Here is a 22,619-nt window from a genome sequence, read left to right as displayed (position 1 = left end):
AGTACTGGACCGATTGTTGTGAAATTGTGTACTTATATTAGGAATAAATGTCTCTGGTCATTATGTCTGAGTCAATTTATTTTATTGATTAAATCAAGAGTTGCAAAACTGAATACTTGAAATCTTGCAGACGTTTTGAAATTATTGTAAGAATCTTAACTTTTTAATCAAAATGTATCTGTTTATCAACCCCAAAAAGTTGGTTACGTCACCTCAGAATTTTGCTGAATAAATTCTTTCAAAATGTGCAAAAGATGATCAGACTATACTTGTAATTTGTCATTGCATTCATTTTTTTTAGATCTGCTTATACAGGGTGACTCAAAAAAAATAATAAATCAGTCAAGTTATTATTGATCAAATTACGAACGAGCCGTGACTTCCAGTGTGAAAGCGAATTTATTGAAATATCTCATTACAGAACTCTAATGAGAAGAATCTATGACAGACATAAAGACTCGGTTCTAAAAGCGAGGGAAGTACTGTCTAAACTCTTTAGACCAATTTTTTTTACCAAGTAGTAAGTTGAACTTTCAATGAAATGGTAATTATGTGCATTAGTATATATTAGTATATATGGCTGCCATTTCGTCTTATGTTTAAAGGGAGTAGGGACTTTGCTATTCCCTCTCCCTCTCCAGTTATACTATTACAGCTCAATGTTACGTAACCGTATCTAACTCGGTCTAACCTTACCCATTTATGCTGGTTTCACGCAAAAATTTCCTTTTTGTTACTCCTGTTTTTAACGTCTGACGTTGACAACTGTTGGCGATCCTGCTTTTGGAAAATAAATAATCAGAATTAACAGCCAGAGTTGTGGAATATTTCAAACCATTATAAAAAAAACGCGTTGTTATGTAAATTTTCCATCACATGATCAAAACGACCATAATTAACCATAGTTGAATTTATCATTACCCCCAAAATGGATGAGATGGAAACTATCTTCCAACAAGTAAAATATAGTTTCGAAAAGTGTACATGTAACCTCCAAAGGGTAAACTTATTGCTCAACCAGAATATCCAGTGGGAAATGTACGAAGAGGCAGTGCTGACAAGCAACAAAAACGATTCAAATTCGACAGAAATACGAAAACGTGGCAACGTTCATTTCAAACAGAATAGGTATGTAGAAGCGCTTGCGAGCTATACCGCAGCCATAGCCTGGGCCAAAAGCAAAAGAATCACAGCCTTAGCTTATTCTGGTCGATCCGCAGTATTGGCAAAAGTTGGCTTGTATCAAGAAAGTTTAGTTGTGAGTACCTAGTAATTGTTCTGTTTTCACACTTCATCCAAATATTCTAGGACCTTGAAAGAGCGTTTTATAACGACTATTCGCAGGAATTTACCCACCAACTGGCACTTCGACGCTCACAAGTCATCAAAAAACAAAACTCCAACCGTAAAACGCAAGTACTTGCATACCCAAACTATCATGTACAGGCAACTGCATGTGATAATACTTCCTTCAAAATCCACACTGACAACAAGTTTGGTAGACACGTAACGACCACACGAGATATTGAAATCGGCGAAGTCGTACTCGTCGATAAACCGTACACTGCAGTACTGCTACAAGACAACTACATTTACTGCTCAGAATGTTTAAAAGTATGCTATAACTTAATATCGTGCGACGCATGTGCTAAAGCTCTCTACTGTAGCACATACTGCAAATTTGTAGCTAGTAAAACGCACAAATATGAATGTTGCCTGTCTGACGTACTTGATCGCCTAGAATCCATCAAAGACGGCCTCGCCTTGGACCTTAAAATAACTTTATTAGTATTAATCCAGTTCCGTCAGAACAAGTCACATGACCTTGCAGAAATTATAAAAATGGAGGCCCACACTAATTCGCTGTCATTGAGGATGCACTTTACTATTGCATGGGTTTCTAGTATAATTTATGTTCTACTGAAAAAACACACGGATTTGTTTAATGATTTGGAGGGCATGGAGGAGATGTTTAAGGGTTTGTTGCCCTTGATCATACAAGTTGTTCATATTAATGGGGTTGTAATAAATCGACTAGAGCCTACAGTGGAGGGATACGAAATGATTACTTACGCACGCGGATTATACTTTTTGTTCGGTGGATTTAATCATTCTTGTTACCCTAACGCTTTTTTCTATCAAGAAGGACCGAGACTTGTCGTGAGGGCACTGGGAACCATAAAAAAGGAAGAGCAATGTTGTATTTCTTATGGGTGAGTTCAGTTTTGTATGAGTAATTAAACTTACATGTTTTCTCGAATTTTCATGACCGCTAGAGTATGAAAAAGTGGTCTCCCGTTTTCATTTGTCTGTCTATCTGTCTGGGCCCATTTTTATTTGATCAATAATTTCCGAAAATCCTGAACAGATTGTTGAAAAATTTTGTATGTATATCAGAAATATCATGTAGACGTTAAATCGCTAATCAAAATTTGGCTAATCATTCCTATCAACAATTTGATGACATTATCTCAAAAAATTCTACTTCAAAATGATTTAATTGTTGTACAATAATATATTCACTCCTATACTTGTGATGTACGAATCCGCTTTGAGTTTTTCCCGTAAGGGTTTTACAAAATGGAGAATAGGTTCTACAAATTTTTACAAAAAAAAATTACAAGGTGTAGTAATCTCGTACGAGTAAAGTTAAATATCAAGTTTTGTGGCTGAGTGAGCTTCAGACGAGCAAGCGACCCTGCACTTATCTGTTCAATGCCAAACGTAGCCGTTTATTTTTTTCTCAATGTGTTGGGCTGTGACTAGTATTTTATTATCTCTATATTTCTATTACCCGAGCGTAAGCTGAGAAAGTATTGTAAACGAATCTATCGGGCGACTGACTACTTTCATATTTACGAGTACGAAAAAATAGGTTTCCCGTTTCCGTCTGTCTGTCCGTCTAACTGTCTGTCTATCTACCTGTCTATCTGTCCACCGTCTGTATCAATTTTTGTTAGACAGATAATCTCCGAAACTAGTGGACCGATTGTTCTCAAATTGTATATATGTATAATGTATATCACGTAGATGGTAAAAAGCTAACAAAACTTTTTGTAATCATCCTTATTGATAGTTTTATGACGATACCTCAGAGCAGATGCTGTAAAACTTTTAATTTATAACCTTCAGTTCGTCATTAAACAGTTACTTTACGAGATCGCCGATTAATGAAACATTTTGTTAAGACATGATCTACTAGCTGGGGGAATGAAAATGACATCTAATTTAAATGTGTAGTGTCCCGGTTCAATCTAAATTTAGCGCCAGAGAGAATGACAGTTTTGTAACGTAGATTTGCCTTCTTTGTGGAGTGGGCAGCTTTTGTTACTCACTCTAGATTCACATCAGAGACATTCAAGCACTGTTAGCGAAAGAGGCTGCAAGTCTACAATGTGTCGAAGTCACATGTGTTTGAAATTTGTATTCCATTTTATTTGTAAAATTTAACTAAAGGGCAAATCTGTTATAAATCAAAATCTTAGAATAAAATTTTACGGTATAGAAACCGAACTCATAGTTTTCCCTTAATTGACAGTTTAGTATGAAACCAAGGTCCCTTTATAGTGATTAGGTTAGGGTGTATCATGACCTTGAAGAGACATGTTGATGACGTAGAAAGTCCCTCCTACGCGGTTAATTTTAAATCTAGTCACTTTTTCCACGAGCGATTTTGTTGAAACTGGCATTGTGTTGACAAAACGTTTGTAGCCAGGACGTAACCACGGCTATACGAGTGGTGGCCCCCCTTCCCTCTGTAACAGGTCTGTCCACAAACTCGCTGTATGCACTAACCTAGTCACTATTAAGGAACCTTGGTATGAAACAGAATGTTTTAAGTGAATGCTCGTTAAAAGTAACAATATTATAATCATTGTTCGCTCACAGTAACTGTAATATTGTCCATGCTTGCGAAAAGTAACCGTAACACCAATATTCATTACATGTTGTATTCATTCCCACCAATTCGCAGGACATGTCTTAATCGTTTTGCTACTATATGTGTAAAGTGTATAATAATAATAATAATAATTTTATTCATACATTACATCCCAGACGGGATATTTGTACATGTCGGGAAAAGTATATTATATAATTAAATATAATGTAAAATTTATAAAATACGATAAATACAACGTGAATAAATACCAACAACATAAAAACAAAACATTTTACTACACAATAGATTTGTCTTCCAGAAATTCGTCGTAACTCTAGTAGGCACTGCTTATTAACAATTTTTTTATTGCTTTATTAAAATTCTTTGAGTTATATTTTTTAAGGTAATGTGGAATCTTATTATAAAACTTTATAATGAAATAATTAACCGCATTCTGGGACTTCCTTAGTCTTATTTCTTTCGGGCACAAATTGTTTTTATGTCTTGTGTTGTATTCATGAAAGTCACTATGGGCAGAAAATTCATTTTCATGTTTTTTATAGTAGTTTAGGCAAGTAAAAATGTACAAAGAAGGTAGCGTCATTATATTTAGCTTCCTAAATTGTTCTCGGCAATCTTCTCTGTACTTTGAGTTTGAAACAATTCGAATTGCTATTCTTTGCAATTGAAAGAGTCTATGACGTATACTAGTATGTCCCCATAATAATATTCCATATAGCAAGTGTGACTCACATAAAGGGAAGTAAATGTTGCGTAAATATTCTCTGGGTAAATTTTCTTTCAAATGTCGCAATAGGAAGATATTTTTGCTGACTTTCTTTGCAGTATTTTCTCCATGACTAACCCATGAGAGTTTAGAGTCCAAACTAAAGCCCAGAAAGTTAGTGTTCGATTGAAAGCTGCGAGGGATATCTACTTTCTTCAAAGTAAAAAAAAATCATCGTAGTTGATTTGTCAACATTCAGAACAAGATTGTTCGCTGTGAACCAATCAAAGGCTTCCGACTGCGCTTCAGCACTGACCGTTTCTGGTGCTACGTCCGATATTAATTTGTTCAACAATGTTGTATCGTCTGCGTATAATACTGAATCCGAGTTTATGTTAGTTGGAAGATCGTTCACAAAAATTAAAAATAGGAGAGGTCCTAAAATGGAACCTTGGGGTACTTCTTGATAAATCGGCAGATGTTCCGAAAATGTTTTGTTAAATTTAACTAACTGTTGACGATTCCCTAGATATGATTTTAGTAATTTGCAACTTTCTTCATCAATCTTATACGCAGATAATTTTTCCAGAAGGATGTTATGTGACACGCAATCGAAAGCCTTCGACAGATCAAGAAATGTCACGACTGCTGTTTCTTCTGTTTCGAAGCAGGATGTTATATACTTTTGTAACTTAAGAACAGCGTCTACCGTGGACAAGCTTTTTCGATATCCGAATTGCGTCACCTTAGAACTGGTTTGCCGCATATCCAGATCGCGTCCGAGGGATTTTCGCCTCTACTGTTTGGTGCAGATTTGCCGCATGTCGCACTTGGGCGAAGCGAAACATAGTTTAGATTCAGTGCTGATTTGCCCCATGTCCAAGCAGAAATCGATATAGTACCGTTATCCGTTTTTACGTACTTCCTTGCTGTTTTGCTTTTCAGCGTTAGGTTTGGGGTTGGGAAAGAAATCGTATTCAACTTCACGCGCAGAACAATAAGAATAATGTGAAATAAATAAAAAAGAGACTTAACAATTTTGATGAATCTGAAATTAAAAAAAAGCAACTGTAATTTGTGCAACTCTTTTTCTGTTGTTATAGATATTACAAATTTTAAGAAAGATTGAGTTTCAAATTATTAGATTCGAAATTTTACAAATTTAAATTTCAAATAGATTTGTTGCTCGTTAAACAAATAATTTAATTTTTTACTTAACAGTACAAGTACTACGGCAAGGACTAATAATGTGAAATAAATGAAAAATTGAAACGATATTAGAAATCGCGTGGTGAAGTAGTTAACTAAGTATAACGAACAATGAATGTTAAGTTATTGAAGTTTTGATTCGAGTTTTTCTAAATATTTTTAAAATAAAGAGACTTATTTTTCTTTATTTTTATATAAAATCTACATTTGATAAAACTCATTGCAGTCATTCATTTTACCTAAAAATTGTAGAATCCAAATATTGCATTGTTAATTTCCATTGTTAAATGGTGAATTGTGAACGAAATACGGAGTACCAAATTTAAATGTGTTTTACAGAAAGGAATTATTTTTACAAAGGATAATAAAATGATATTTTCTTTGCATTGGCGGAGTAATGGCGGCTCGTTGACTCGCTGCAGTCCTACGAAAATTGCAGCTTAATATGTAATTTTTTATATAAAATATTCAAACTGATAAAGAACACTCGGGTAAAAATAGGTTGTTGTCTCAAACAATTAGATTCCAGTATTTTATTACATTACGTGGATATTGACTACAAGTAGCTATTGTCGGGCAACCAGAGAAAATTAGCACTGATATCATTCGTTTCCATGTCTTATGTATCAGTGACAATTATGTTGACTGCAACCCAAATCTATTTGATTACCCCTAACTCCATAATATCTAGTACTTAATATAGTTATACGCTTTTCAGTTGAAAATGAAAGAATTATTTGTACTGGTAGTTGTAAACAATTGTATAAATATTTCCGTTGGATTCCTTTGCGAACTATTTGTCAATTATTATTTATGATACTATGGTATGATCCCAAACTGTTTAGAGAAGAAAGGGAGGCTGTGATGTGCGCACGTAAACTTGTCCTATTTCTTTCCAATACATTAGCTCTATATATTAGCTCTCTGTCTATCATCTCCTACGTGCGCTTATCATAGACTCTTATCTAAAAAGTATGCAGTATTTCCCGCGCAAACCAGCAGTCAGATCTCTAGATTGCCTGGCCTCGTGATTTGTCACGTATTTTTAAATAACATACAGTTTTCTAAATTTGCTGAAGTACTACTAAACTACAAAAATAAACGGGTAAATTATATTCTCAAATTATAACTCCGAATTAAACATGCAATGTGAAAAGTTAATGCCGTGAACCCTACTAAGTATAAATTAAACGTCATTGTTTGCTAACTACATAATTGATTAAACTTATTATTTTAATAAGGTAAGGTATTAAACTAGACAGAGACTTGAATACTTTTTTTACTAATTTTAATAATTCTTGTAATGAGTAGATATTTAATAATAAAGCAATACATATTATTATACGCAAAAAATGTATTTGCATGCTTTTGCATAAACTTCCTGCACTTATAATTTATGAACAGTATTTTGGACGATGCCCAATTAATTGATAAATAATAGTATGTTGATCTAAAAAGAGTATCATTACATTACTTCAAATTCTTTTAACTTTCTTTATGTAGTATGTAGTATCTCCTGTTTTAAAATCTGTAAAAATCTCAAGAAATTAGGGTTATGGTAATTCAATTAAATCTGGGTGCTTAGCAGTGGCGGCTCGTCAGGGGAGGCAGGGGAGGCAGTGCCTTCCCTGGAAAAATTGACTATTAGTTTTTGTTTTAATATCTGTCAACTTCAAATATATTTTAACGATATGGCAAATAATTTTTATTTATAGAACACTGTGATTTTTTAAAACGCGTCTTGGTAACATATTTTGAAGTGCGCGCTTTCGACAGGAATAAGCGCTGATCATCACCGTGTAGGCCAGCTTCAGACAGAGGCATGCCTCAGATAGACGGATGTCTTCAGTATAATTAGTCAGTGGTGATAATATGTTTTTGAGAAAGACAGTAGTCAACAGTGCTTTATCAAAGCGCCAGCGGAGGCACCAACGCCTACCGTCCTTAAACCAATCAGATCGAATTTTTTAATCTCACGGTGAAACTGCACAATGCTGAACAGGGATCCTGAATGCATTTAGTGTGCATTAATTAGACGCGAGAAAAGGTGTTCACTGCATCTGCATTGCCAAGGTTATGTATTAAAACTTTTAAGTTAACTTGAAAACATTAGGACAATGAAAATGTCAGTTTTGCAATGCTGATAGGAACATAAGAATCTCTAATTCTCTAACGACATTGTAGAATTTCTTATAAAGTTTAAATATTTAAGCACGGTTTTCTTACGACGAACAGTTGTATGTTAAAGTTTTAGGAATCTCTCATCCCAGATTTGAGCATAACTTTATTAATTAATTGATTAATAGGTATATTTAAATCAGCTCTAGATCATATGAATTAAAATTTATGCTAATAAAGCAAATTCTGTGGTTTTTGCACCTTTTCGTTGGTTTGTGGGAAGCAATTAAATATTTTTTATTCGAAAAGTGTAGAGACTCAGAGTTATTTGTATTCTTTTCATAAAAATGGATAAATAATCTGAGTTGAATACGATTTCTTTCCCAACCCCAAACCTAACGCTGAAAAGCAAAACAGCAAGGAAGTACGTAAAAACGGATAACGGTACTGTATCGATTTCTGCTTGGACATGGGGCAAATCAGCACTGAATCTAAACTATGTTTCGCTTCGCCCAAGTGCGACATGCGGCAAATCTGCACCAAACAGTAGAGGCGAAAATCCCTCGGACGCGATCTGGATATGCGGCAAACCAGTTCTAAGGTGACGATTGATTTCCCGTGAATAGATTTTTACTTTCGAAATAGCGGCTCAATTGAAGAAATAGTACCTTTTCTATTACCTTCGAAAAAATTGGCAGTAGTGCAATTGGGCGGAAATTACTTGGGTTATTCAAGTCACCTTTTTTATATATCGGAACTACAACCGCCATTTTTAAACAATCAGGAAAAATAGATTCCCAAATGCAGATATTTATTAACTTTGTTAGGGGGGAAATTAGTACGTTTTTAACTGTACTCAACAGGTTAGTATTAAGGTTATAGAAATCATTCGAATTGTTTTTCTTTAAACTATTTATGACATCTCTGGTTGTTATGCAAGAAATTTCACTAAAACTAAAAGTTTCTGAATTGGATAGTGGGACTTTTTGTGCTAGTAAGTTTAAAGCATCTATTTTTGATATTGTTGCAGGAGGTTGGGGTGCCAGATTTGTAAAGTAATTATTAAATTCATTACTAGTAATTGAGCAATCTAGATTGTTTATTGCTTGTGAGTATTTACTACGTTTTCCACATTACCTTGTTCTTATTATTAGAGTTTTCGATAGCTTTTTTATTATAGTAAGTTTTCTTGGACTTTAGCTTACTTTTGTATAGAGTACGAAACTCGTTTCTTGCTTTTCTAGTTTGTTCGGTTTTTAAAACAGAATCCATTGTGTTTAAAGAATTCAACGTGTTTCTCATTTCAAATAATTCTTTATCAAACCAATTTATTTTATTAAAGCTTTTGCTGTTATTAATTTTTTTGTGAACTTCTGGAAAAGCAAGATTTGCGTAATACGTAACGATTTCAGTAAACCTAGAAAATTTAATGTTAATATCTAAGCTAGTGTCATCGACAAAACTCCAGTCAACGGTTGTTAGTGAATTATGTAAGTTATTTTTACCAAGTTCAGTAATCGGTCTTATGGTTTTTTGTGTTAACAATTTTCTATTTGAAGATGTAGAAAGCTTCAAATTTAGTTTTATTGCTGATTGATGATCAGATATTTGTGCTTTGACTGGACTTATCTCGTAGTGTGATGAATCTATATTGGTAAAAATATTGTCTAAACACGAGTCTTTCCGAGTTGGAAAGTTTACAATATATTCTAACCCGTGACAGCGCATAAAGTCGCACAACAAATTTTTTTGCTGATTGTCGTAGTCGAACCTGACGTTGTAGTCACCTGCTAATACAACATTTAATTCAAGTGAGTTACTTATGCCGAATAATTTGGACAAAACATTCAAAAATAAGTCAAAATCACCAGATGGTGGCCTGTACAAGTTTATAAACACTACTCCAATGATACTAACACTTCACAGTGATTCTCTACGGAGAGTTGAGTTAGTTGTTCAATACTCTTACAGTTTACGTCATTTCTGGAAAGTATTAGAGAGCCTCCGTGCTTCGAGGGTTTTCTGGAATAGTACGATTTTGTAGAGAAGTTCTGTATAGTCAGAGTTTCCGGTTCTTGGTCATACAACAAATGTTCTGATACTCCAACTAGTGAGCAGTTTTCTTCCGCCAAAAGAACTTCAAATTCTGATAATTTCGAACGAATTGACACTATATTAAGAACAAGTATAGTTATGTTAGTTTGCGAATGTTGCGGGGCGTTTGTGACGAAAAAATTCAAATTTTGCTCTCTTCTCGTCCGACGAGATCATAGATAATATGTTAAAAAAGAAAATTAAAAAAGTCACATCAACATTAATATATCCTTTAATTAAAGAAACCAATCAGTATAACATTATAACTCATTTTGGAAAACTTTCTATTAAAACTGCAAAAATACTGCAAAATGCAGGCGATAAAATTTCCTTCCGTACCAACAATTCTTTACATAAATTGATAAACAATAGTAAAGACAAGTCACCTAAGAAATCGAATTCTGGAGTTTACATGTTAAGTTGTAGTGACTGCCCCTTAGTATACATCGGACAAACAGGGAGAAAATTTGAGGAAAGGATAAAAGAATGGGTCTTAAATTGTATAAAATAACATAGTCCTACACATGTAGTTTACGACTCCGAATTCAGTTTTTACCCGAAACGTCCAGATTTTTGGAAAAAAAATCAAAATCATAAAACAACATTTTGCAATTTAATTTTGAATCTGCCAACCAGAATGTTTTAAAATGTTGCAGATGTTTTAAGGCTCTAAAGAGAATCATAAATCTTTAATTTTAATAATAATGAAAAAACTTTCAGAGTTTAAATGATATATTTGTAGTCACTGCTACACGTGTTTCGGTACACAGTACCGTCTTCAGGCAGAAGAGAAACTGGGGTTTTACAGAGCTATTCCTGAATTTATACCTGATTTAACAATGGTGTTTTTAAAATTTATGTTAAGTAAGGGAGACTTGTTTATTTCGGTTTGGTCGTTCATTAGTGTATTTAATTTATTGTACCTATTTATTTCCAGACATTCTAACGCGTTTAATTTTGCTCCTTTATTTTCTATGTGTAAAATTTTGAATTCGTCGTTGAAATTATGCTGTTCTTGGATAAGGTGGTTCGCGTACGTAGAATTTGATTGAATCAAAAAAAAAAAATCAAATTCTACGTACGCGAACCACCTTATCCAAGAACAGCATAATTTCAACGACAAATTCAAAATTTTACACATAGAAAATAAAGGAGCAAAATTAAACGCGTTAGAATGTCTGGAAATAAATAGGTACAATAAATTAAATACACTAATGAACGACCAAACCGAAATAAACAAGTCTCCCTTACTTAACATAAATTTTAAAAACACCATTGTTAAATCAGGTATAAATTCAGGAATAGCTCTGTAAAACCCCAGTTTCTCTTCTGCCTGAAGACGGTACTGTGTACCGAAACACGTGTAGCAGTGACTACAAATATATCATTTAAACTCTGAAAGTTTTTTCATTATTATTAAAATTAATATGGAGTTTAAACAAGTATCAGCCTCATCAATACAAACATAAATCTTTAGTCAAAATATATTTGGTTATCCCCTCCAAAAACTTGATGACTTCAGCTCAAAAGTTTGCCGAATAAATCCTATCTAAAATGTACAAAATATGATGCGTCTGTACTTGTGATATATCACTCCATTCATATTTTTTGGATTTGCATATACAGGGTGACTCAAAAAAATTAATGAATGCGCAAAATTTATTTTACTGATTTACTCAGGAACTACAAAACCGAATGCTTTGAAATTTTGAAGATGTTTTAAAATTATCATAAGCATGGTAAATTTTTGATCAAAATGTATTTGGTCGTCCCCTCCTAAAAAATTTATGACGTCACCACAAAATTTTGCTGAATAAATCCTATCTAAAATGTACAAAATATGGCGAGTCTCTTGTTGTGATTTATCATTCCATTCAAATTTTTTCGATTTGCATATACAGGGTGACTCAGAAAAATTAATGAATGCGTCAATTTATTTTATTGATTTAATCAGGAATTACAGAACCGAATGCTTTGAAATCTTGGAGATGTTTTAAAGTTATCATAAGCATGGTAAATTTTTTATCAAAATGTATTTGCTCATCCCCCCTAAAAAATTGATGACGTCACCCCAAAATTTTGCTGAATAAATCCTATCTAAAATGTACAAAATATGGTGAGTCTCTTCTTGTGATTTATCATTCCATTCAAATTTTTTCGATTTGCATATACAGGGTGACTCAGAAAAATTAATGAATGCGTCAATTTATTTTATTGATTTAATCAGGAATTACAGAACCGAATGCTTTGAAATCTTGGAGATGTTTTAAAGTTATCATAAGCATGGTAAATTTTTTATCAAAATGTATTTGCTCATCCCCCCTAAAAAATTGATGACGTCACCCCAAAATTTTGCTGAATAAATCCTATCTAAAATGTACAAAATATGATGAGTCTGTACTTGTGATTTATCATTCCATTCAAATTTTTTCGATTTGCATATACAGAGTGACTCAAAAAATTAAAGAATGCGTGAATTTATTTTATTGAGTTAATCAGGAACTACAAAACCGAATGCTTTGTAACATAGGAGATGTATTAAAGTTATCATAAGCACATTACCTTTTTTATCAAAATGTATTTGCTAATCCCCCCTCGAAAAATTTGAAGACGTCAGCTCGAAAGTTTACCGAATAAATCCTATCTAAAGCGTAAAAATATGATGAGTCTGTACTTGTGATTTATCACTTCATTCATATTTTTTAGATTTTCTTAACAGGTGGCTCAAAAAAATTAATGAAGTCAATTTATTTTATTGATTAAATTAAAGGCAACACTTATTATTAGTATTACATTGGACCAACCCAATTTGGTAGACACAAAATTTTTTAAAGTAAAAACTCGGTTGAAACATAAGAGTAGCACGCTTATTTACATCGACTTTAACATTACAGACGTGTGCGCTGTCTAGGTTCCGCGAATGTGGAATAGACATGTTTATAATCAACCAATTGTGAATTCCACTGTCAAAAATTAAAATAAAACTCAATGTTTTATATAATAAGCGGAAGTCGAAGCAATAAAACCGATGGTCGTTTTGTTTACAGTTTCTCTGTTTGACTCTCACGTATGCTGTTACGCTTGTCATCTTAAATTAAGAATGTTTATACATAAACGATTTTCAGTTGCCTCTCATATTACTAGACAGCGGATTTCTATCGGGCTACGTCACGATTATAGGTGGGGACGCGCTGGATCGCGGGGACTCAATAGCGGGTGATAGATAATCACTGAATTTAATCGGTACTAATTCCATAAATATAATTAACGATTTATTAATCAAACGGCTAAGTAAATGAGAACGGGAATTAACAGCAGAGTGCAACGAAACAGCGTTATTCTAATCTCAAATAAACGAAGTGCAGTCCGCAACCGCAATGAATTCGCATCCCGTACATACGAGCCGTACCGAGTTTGGCCTTGCCTAGCCCGACAGAAATCCGCTCTCTAGATATTACACACCGGCGCCGTATACGTGAGTAAATTGTTTCGTTATTTTATTGATTATAAGAAATCAATATTCAAAACGACCCAATTCATTTTCCCGAAAATTTGGGAATACAATAATTTTATTCTTAGTATTACACTACATCTATCCCAACTGATATACGTGTCCTTGCAAAAATGTTGATGACGTCATCACAATTTTTTTTTAAATTCCCACTACAAAAATGTAATGAGAAAAAAAAACACAATAGGCATGCAGTCGTCAAGTTTCCGACAGCGAGGGAAGTACTGTCTAAACTCTTTAGACCAATTTTTTATTCTTCCGCCAACTCTGATAATGTTATTTTGATCTAGAAATGGACTTAAACTTAACAGTTTACTTTTTTTACTAACCTCACCACCTGCTTTCAAGTCGCTAAATTCGTTACTAAAAGCTTGTTTTTGAACAAATCTGACGATTTTGATGCGCGCCTCATCGAAGTCTTGTGGATGTAATGATCTTTTGTTAAAATTATTTTTTGACGGCGAGGTAATGAATTCAATAAACCGAAAAAAATACGCTACACACTTAATGAGTCTATTGTAATTAGAGAAAGATTCAATTAACGTGAACGATCAATTATTATTTGTTATCGTTGTTGTTACTCTTTTACGTGTTTCGGGAACATCTTGTAGCATAACATCGAGTTGAAATTTACCTGGCCAATTGTTTGAGTTTTTTGTTAACCAATGTGGCCCGTGCCACCATAGAGTACATTTTGACAATTGTTCTGGGGACATGCCTCGTGAAACTATATCGGCGGGATTATCGACACCGTTAACAAGACGCCACTGGTCAATGTTGCAATTAGATTGTATTTGCGCTACTCGATTACCTACAAAAATTTGCCAGTGTGTAGCCGGTTTAGACAACCAATGTAAAACTATGGTCGAGTCCGTCCAAAAGAATTTAGCTGATATAGTGATGTCTAATATTTGAGAAATGCGAGTTGTTAAATCGGATAAAAGTACTGTCGCCATTAGCTCCAATCTTGGAATTGTCACTCTTTTGATTGGCGCGACGCGCGATTTTGAGGTCAATAATTAAATTTGAACATTTCCGTCAATGCCGACAGTTCGTAAATAGATAGCTGCACCGTAAGCCTTTTCGGAAGTGTCCGAAAATCCATGTAACTCTATATTAGTGACGTTTGGAGGTATTGTTTTGCGACTGATACGAATTTTATCCAGATGTGTTAAATCGTGAATGAGATTTAGCCATTCACCATGAATGTTTTGGGCAACCCTCTGATCCAAGCTTAAATTTGCCGACCAACATTGTTGTAATAGCAATTTTGCCTTTACTACAATGGGACTTATTAGACCCAAGGGGTCAAACACCTTTGAGATGGTTGATAAAATGTGTTTTTTTGTTATGTTTGTAGAAGATGTGTTGGTGTTAATATTGAATTTATACCCTAATGTATCTTGACTAAAATTCCAATATAAACCTAATGTTTTATTTGTGTTGGACGTAAAGGCTTTGAAAACACCTTTTTTTTCGCGGCGATTTTACAACTCCAAAAAAAATAATATTAAAACTTGGATCGAAGCTGACAAACGCATCAAAAGGTCACCTACCTTGTTTTGTTCAGCCTCCTGGGTTGAGGGTTTGTAGACCGCATGCACAAAGGAACCACGTGTCTAAGTTTCGCGACAACAATTCGCGATTGACGTCACACAAGATGGCAACTGCGTTCACTTAACGCCCACCTTAGCGATGTTACCTCTCTGAGGGTTTCTCGATGACTCTCCGATAACAGCGCCAACCCCAAGTACCGGGCCCTTTTGCTCGGTACTATGGCGCCTCTAGTGGAAAGTGACCAAAATACACTTGTCAGCAATCCGCGGGAAAACAAACAAAATCAAAACAAAATATTAACAAACTTCGAACCGGAACATTCCGCCCACCAAAAGAAAATGAAACAAATTTTTTTTTTTTTTTTAAACGTAGGTTCCAGCACAATATAAGATTAATTGACAATCTAAAAACTAATGACTAAAACTAAATACAATATGAATGCAAACTATTGACGAGGAAGCGGGCACAGCTTCACTCGAGGACGTGTGATCATGCCGCAAGTGGTACGTACTTGTGCAACTCGCACTATACCGTCTTTTCCCGGGTGCAGCGCGACAATTCGGCCAAATTGCCATTGCAACGGGGCCACCGAATCACCCTTGAATACGACCAGCACACCTACCGACGGCAGGTTATTCGACGTGTTCCACTTATGCCAAACATCCTGGTGCAACCGTTGCACGAGCTGCCATCTACTTAACCGATTTAACCGCATTGTCTCCAACGGTTCATCGGGATTATTCGCGGAGGCCGGACACAGGGGTCGCGAATTCAATACGGCTTCAATTTGCGCCAACACGGTACTAAATTCTTCGAAGGTTAGGGGTTGCTCGCCTACAACGCGCTTAAGATGGGATTTGAAAGATTTGACCCCCGGCTCCCATAATCCTCCCATATGGTGGGCCGACGGGGGGTTAAAATGCCATTTGAAGGTACAGTTACCGGCCGCTGCTTGCAATAACAAATACTGTAATGTCCGGAATCCGACATGTAAATGTTTCCGATGAGCGGCCTCTATGATTAGTTCGGTTAGACTGTGCGAGCGCGGCAATAACAAGGGGTGCTTAGTTTCATAGAGGAGTTCCGTTTGGTGCAATCTTCCGGTAACGCGAATCAAACCGTCGTCGAGGAAGGGGGTCAGTTTGCGGAATGGTTTTGAACACGTGCTATTCTTTTGCAATGAACGAACTTCATTGGCAAACACCTTACTTTGTACCATTCGCACAGGTATTAACAACGCATGATGCAATTCCCTTCTGTGTAATTCAAGTTCCGTACCGGTAGGAACTTCTAGGTCTACTTGTAGAGGCCACTCAGTGCCTGTCAACCACGTGGGATCCGCCCACCATAGCGGCTGTGTGACAAGCTCCTGTAGGAGTAACCCCCTCGAGGCGCAGTCGGCTGGGTTATCAGGGCCGCTTCCATGATTCCATGCCGAAGGTTCGAATATACCTTGTATGGGCGCGATTTGATTTGCAACAAAAGTGGTCCAATGACCGGGCCGCGACTTAATTCCCGTTAGCGTTACTCTTAAGTCGGGCCATGCACACACCCTGTGTGTGTTCAACACACCCTTGAGGGTTTCCCGGGCAAATGACAATAGGTCGGCCGCAAAGAGGCGCGACTCAGGGACGAGAAAACGGCGCACTGCTGACTCGGAGGACCGACCTAATAAGGACTGTGTCTTGTCGGCGAAAGGTAATTGAATGTTGTATCTACCTTGGATGTCACGTGAGATCGCCGACGTGACTTTTTCCTCACACCAAGCGTCTTGCGGGGCCGCCATACTGCGTTGTGAGCCTTGCTCAGGCTGCCAAAAGCGTTTTAATGCCGCGTCTACAGAGTTATCTATGGACGTACAAAAGGACCTGACCACGGTTTTCTGCTTATTACGTTTAATACTCCCGATCAATACCCAACCGAAAACAGTATTTAACGCGGACGGTTCCTCGAGCCTACCTTTCTTGAAACCGGATGTCACGATTTGTCCGTAAACATCAGCGCCTAACAAAACGTCTACCTGCTGTGGTGTACCGAATTCCGGATCAGCCAATTCCAAATTGCGTAGGTGACGAAATTGTCTCAACTGATCTTGAGACACTGCCATTGTGGGGACGTCACCGCAAATTTGAGGCACAACTACCATCTCGGCCTTCAACGAGAAATTACGCACTAAATGCGACCGCACTTCGCATTTTAATACACCCGACGTACTGCTTGTCGACATTTGATTTAAGCCTTGAATAGGTACCACCGCGTTAGTTTGAGGAAGCCCTAAAACCTTTGCACAGCGCTCTGTGACAAAGGTGGCCTCGCTGGCAGTGTCCAAAAGCGCCCTAAATGCACGGTATTTACCTCGCGAATCCACCACAATTATTCGCGCGGTCGCCAGCAGAATGAAACTTCGGGTCGGAATCGCGTTAGTCATAACTTTGACACCGTCGTCGGTAGATGGGTTTTCCACAACCCCTGACGCCTCTCCCGACTCTGCACTAGGTTTGGGGACAAAATGTAATAATGTGTGATGCCTACAATTACATACCCGACAGTTTACTTTAGATGGGCATTTGCTAACAGCATGTACCCTCGACAAACAATTATAACACAGATTTTTCTTACGCGCGAAATTATGTCTATCCCGTGGTTCCATTTCTAAGAAAGCATCGCATTTCGTTAATGGGTGCTCATCCGAACAATTAAGACATTGTTCCTTGCTGATCGGTGATCGCGTGACAAACGATGACGTCACGGGACGCTTAGCAGGTACGGAAGATGCAGCTGTGGGTTTATGAAGGGCGGATGCGGAATTATGACCCATTGTCATAACGGAAGTTTCCAACGCGGTACAATGTTTAAGCAAAAATTCTTGGAGGTCATTGTAAGCAGGTACGGAATTTCCTACAATACTCAACTCAAATTTCTGTTTCCACGTGGTGTCCAGTTTTTGTAACATTAAATTTAACAAGGTGAAGTCCCACAAATCGACTTCATCGTACTGCTTCAACGCGGCCAAATTTTCCGAGAACACGTTTAACAAATTTCGCAACAAACTCGGCGAATCTCCATTCACTTTGGGTGCACTATAGATCGCTTGCCAATAATTCGTCAATAATACGCGCTTATTGTTATAACGCGCCACCAGCGCATCGAATGCGATAGCATAATTTGCCGCCGAAATCGGCAAATTTTTGATGACGGTAGACGCCTCGCGAGACAATGACGTCGACAAATATTGAAATTTTTCAGTTGCGCTAAGATTTGGGTTATTGTGGATAAGCGACCGAAACAAATCATAAAATGTGGGCCAGTTTTTGATCTGACCGTCAAACGTCGGAATTTGAATTTTGGGCAATTTGACGTTGTTTGATGTTAAATTGCCCCTAGGTGCGGATGACTGCGCGGCCTCGCGATTTAATTCCGCTGCAACCGATTTAATTGAATACTGCATATCGTCAAATCTTGATTGCACCTCGTATTGTTCGTCTAGCTCCTCAGGGGTGGTGCATAATTCGACAATTTGCAACTGTCGCTGCTCAAACTGGGCAACAATGTGGTTTAAGTCCGCGGCTCGAATAAAAAACTCTCCTCGTACAGTTTCGTGGACTCTGGCTTGTTGCGATAGATTCACTAAAGCCTCCACGCGTTTGATCAAACTAGCGCGTCCATTACTTAGCGCGGCGACGGTAGCCATTATGTAAACTCGAATTTACGTATTCCGATAATTTAAAATCAAATGAAAATGCGTGCTAATCACGCTTAGCAAAACTAGAACAAATTTGTGCTGGAATCTACAAATCTCTCGTAATTACCCTAAATCCGGCTCGAAGGACCATATGTTGAACGTAAAGGCTTTGAAAACACCTTTTTTTTCGCGGCGATTTTACAACTCCAAAAAAAATAATATTAAAACTTGGATCGAAGCTGACAAACGCATCAAAAGGTCACCTACCTTGTTTTGTTCAGCCTCCTGGGTTGAGGGTTTGTAGACCGCATGCACAAAGGAACCACGTGTCTAAGTTTCGCGACAACAATTCGCGATTGACGTCACACAAGATGGCAACTGCGTTCACTTAACGCCCACCTTAGCGATGTTACCTCTCTGAGGGTTTCTCGATGACTCTCCGATAACAGCGCCAACCCCAAGTACCGGGCCCTTTTGCTCGGTACTATGGCGCCTCTAGTGGAAAGTGACCAAAATACACTTGTCAGCAATCCGCGGGAAAACAAACAAAATCAAAACAAAATATTAACAAACTTCGAACCGGAACAATTTGTGTCATGCTTGTCGAAATTAAAATTGTCGGTAAAGGTGCGATCAACTTCAGGTATTAAATTTATGTCACTAAATGCCCATTTTGTTAAATGAAAACCTCCTGAGCGTAAAATGTTGTCAATTTGTGATTGTAATTCCATGGCTTGTGGCAGGGAATCAGCACCTGATAGTAAGTCACCAACACAAAAATCTCGAATGATTTTGGCACTTGCATTTGGAAATGACTCCCGGTTTTCGTGTGCTAATTGTTGAAGTGATCGTATTGCTAAAAATGGGGCACTGGTGGTCCCATATGTGACTGTTGTCAAACGGTAGACTTGCATGGGATCTTCCCTGTTTTCACGCCAAAATATTCGGTGGTAATCGCGATCGGGTGTATTTAAATAAATTTGCCGATACATTTTAGCAATGTCAGCGTTGATAACGTATTGAAATGTTCTGAACCTAAGTGTTATGTCGAAAATGTCCTGCTGAATAACTGGACCCGCAAGTAAATTTTGATTTAAGGCCAAACCGTTGTCGGACTTCATGCTACCATCAAAAACTACCCGAATTTTTGTTCCCTTGAAGACCGAATGATGTGGTATGTAATATGTATTTGGATTATGTAATTGATCATTTGGAACCTTTTCCATGTGACCAAGTTCCTCGTATTCACGCATGAACTCAACGTATTTTCATTTTAAATTTGGATCCTTATTTAGTTTCTTTTCTAAACTGAGAAATCGTTTGCGAGCCATTTCGGAGGAAGACCCTAATTGCTTGCAATTGTCTTTTATGGGCAGGGAAACCCAAAAACGACCGTTGGCGTCCCTTTTTGTGTTTGCCTTGAAATGTGATTCACAAATAATATCTTGCTGGACGGGTACTGGTTTATTAGTGTGATAATCCTCTGTTTCCTAAAATTTTGCTACCTGTTTAGATAAATTTTCGAGATCAGAATTTATGGTCACTGTATTGTTATTGCAGGAAGTATTATTAGAAGCTGGGAATTCCTTAGAAAATCCTACACTCAAAGGCCCCGACAAAATCCATCCGAGGGTGGTATTATGCAGATAAAGTAACGGTTTTAATAGGATTTTACCGGCTGTTAATATATCCAAGAATAATTCCGAACCAATGAGTAAATCGATAGGACCGCTAATGTTAAATGTGGGGTCGGCTAGATTCAAGGTATTTGGAATACTTAATTGTTGAGCGGAGAATGAATTTAGGGGTAGTGGTTCTGTTATTGTTTCTAGAATTAAACAATTAATGTTGGCTGTATAGTCACTCAACCTTGTTTTTAAACTTACGCTTGTCATTTCTGTAACCTTGGATTCAGACTGATTGACAAAAGTTAGTTTGTGATTAGTGAAGCCTGTTTTTAGTCCTAGTTTCTTGGAAAATGCTCTAGTTATTAGATTATATTGCGAACCACTGTCTAATAGTATTCTGCATTTGTGAAAATAACCAAGGTTGTCCATAATAAATACCACTGCCGTGGACAGCAAATTTTCAATATTGTTAATAAATGATGACACATGATTACTAGTTGATTGAACTATCACTTGATCTTGATGGAGTAAGGTATTATGACGTGAATTACATGTGCGACAATTATGTGATGATCTACAGTCTGAGATATTGTGTTTTCTGAGACAATTAGAACAAAGTTTCAACTGTTTTGTTTTTTCAATGCGATTGTTAATATTCATCTGCAGAAATTCATTACACTGATGCATAAAATGATTCCCCTTGCAAACAAAACATGAATTGTTTTTTACGGTAACATGTACTGAAGAATGTGTCTGATTTGTATGTTTAATATTGAATTTGTTTGATTTGAACATAACTGGAATATTTGGACGTGCTTTGCTATTAACAGATTCAAGATAACGACAACGAGTCTCCAAAAATTCTATTAATTCGTCAAATGTGGGAAGGTTAGTTGTTAATTTACCTTGCCAATCTCGATTCGATTGAAAATCTAATTTATCACCCAAGCATGTTACTAAAATTGCATCCCATTCATGAGTAGGAAGTTGTAAAACCTTAAGAGCTTCCAAGTTAATTTTTACGTCGTCAATTAATTTACGTAAAGAGTCATAAAAACCTTTTGTTATTGTGGGAGCATTTAAAATATTTCGTATATGTGCCTCTATCAACAGATGATGATTTTCAAAGCGTTTTGTTATAAGATCCCAAGCCGAATCGTAATTAGCACTTGATATTGTAACCCAGTAAACACAGTTACGTCGTAACGATGTTAATGCCACTTAACTCTGTCTACGATCTTGTTAGCTGTTACATCCCAAACTGCGTACATTTGCTTTCCCTGTGCTATGTAATGTAATCAACAGTGACCCATGCTTGTAACATACTGGTGACATCCACACTGTTTCAGACTAGAGACGTGCTCGCTGGTACATCATCATAACGTTGTGTTAGTATGTCGATAGATTCTCTACATTTTGATGTATCTGTTACGTTTTATTTTAAACGCCAATATAACGTATTAAATGGACATAGACGTTACGTATATATCGCAACATCGTAAACATATGACTCTCAGTATATTTTATTAACATGATCTATGCGATATGAATAGGCATTTCAGAAAATCTAGTTACCATTTAGGGATATGGATATGGAGAGTAAAATTTAGAGCTTACAGTAAATTATTATTTTATTCAATGTTTGAAAAAATATAATATGTAATAAGTAATAAAATATAAAAATTAATATAAATTCATAATATAAATAAATAAATATATATATGATTTCCTAATTCGAAAATAATACAATATAATTTACACTTAAAAAAAGACACAGAAACTATAAACTGTCGTTGTTTTTTCTTTCTTCAGGCGTTGACTAGAATGCCGTAGCCACTCTGAGCAGCGTTGTTCTACTTCTTTTTCTATTGCGGAATGGGTCTTCATTGTAATTTCTTCAAAAATAAAAATTGTAATAATTATATTTATTGCAAAAAAAAAATACCTTTCATAATATTCATTGTTTTTGTCCCAGCCACTTTGGAATTTTCCTACCGAACAAACAACAAGCTACAGCAAATTCACTGAATTTTTTTTTTTTTTAATATACCCCCCACATTGTTCTTTTTCCCATTACCACCTGTCTGGGACGATAGCAGTTCCTGAAATAAGAAAAGAAGAAAATATTTTTATGTGTATATATCGAGTGACTCTGAAATAAGTTCGGAAAATAAAACCACAACATCACGAAGTAGAGAAAATTTTAAGTAATT

The 22,619-nt window shown here is 36.3% G+C and overlaps 3 protein-coding genes across 3 annotated transcripts; 1 reads left to right on the top strand and 2 right to left on the bottom strand.

Moving 5' to 3' along the window:
* The first annotated feature begins 870 nt into the window (after positions 1-870).
* On the top strand, positions 871-3,799 carry LOC135143928 (SET and MYND domain-containing protein DDB_G0277331-like). The gene is made up of 3 exons (XM_064075829.1): positions 871-1,258; positions 1,309-2,213; positions 3,712-3,799. Exons 1-3 carry the CDS (start codon positions 929-931, stop codon positions 3,797-3,799), a joined length of 1,323 nt encoding a protein of 440 aa, XP_063931899.1. The 5' UTR covers positions 871-928.
* An 11,742-nt stretch (positions 3,800-15,541) lies between these two features.
* On the bottom strand, positions 15,542-18,787 carry LOC135143926 (uncharacterized). The gene has a single exon (XM_064075828.1). It carries the CDS (start codon positions 18,785-18,787, stop codon positions 15,542-15,544), a length of 3,246 nt encoding a protein of 1,081 aa, XP_063931898.1.
* A 1,259-nt stretch (positions 18,788-20,046) lies between these two features.
* LOC135143925 (uncharacterized) lies at positions 20,047-20,673 on the bottom strand. Its single transcript, XM_064075827.1, has 2 exons — positions 20,323-20,673; positions 20,047-20,268 (listed from the first exon to the last, which is right to left on the bottom strand). The coding sequence occupies exons 1-2, from the start codon at positions 20,671-20,673 to the stop codon at positions 20,047-20,049; spliced, it is 573 nt and encodes a 190-aa protein (XP_063931897.1).
* Positions 20,674-22,619: the final 1,946 nt, after the last annotated feature.

Source organism: Zophobas morio, unplaced genomic scaffold (genome assembly GCF_036711695.1).
Source record: "Zophobas morio isolate AGI-343-1 ecotype UQ-CSIRO unplaced genomic scaffold, CSIRO_AGI_Zmor_V1 ptg000078l, whole genome shotgun sequence".
NCBI classification, from domain to species: Eukaryota; Metazoa; Arthropoda; class Insecta; order Coleoptera; family Tenebrionidae; genus Zophobas; species Zophobas morio.
This window is presented reverse-complemented; position numbering and strand designations above follow the sequence as displayed.

Coding starts and splice junctions, on each gene's coding strand:
- LOC135143926 (XM_064075828.1), bottom strand. CDS start 18,787: ATGGCTACCGTCGCCGCGCTAAGTAATGGACGCGCTAGTTTGATCAAA.
- LOC135143925 (XM_064075827.1), bottom strand. CDS start 20,673: ATGACAAGCGTAAGTTTAAAAACAAGGTTGAGTGACTATACAGCCAAC. Junction 20,269..20,322: donor CTTCCTGCAATAACAATACA/GTGACCATAAAT, acceptor GCAAAATTTTAG/GAAACAGAGGATTATCACAC.
- LOC135143928 (XM_064075829.1), top strand. CDS start 929: ATGGATGAGATGGAAACTATCTTCCAACAAGTAAAATATAGTTTCGAA. Junction 1,259..1,308: donor TGTATCAAGAAAGTTTAGTT/GTGAGTACCTAG, acceptor CAAATATTCTAG/GACCTTGAAAGAGCGTTTTA. Junction 2,214..3,711: donor CAATGTTGTATTTCTTATGG/GTGAGTTCAGTT, acceptor AAACGTTTGTAG/CCAGGACGTAACCACGGCTA.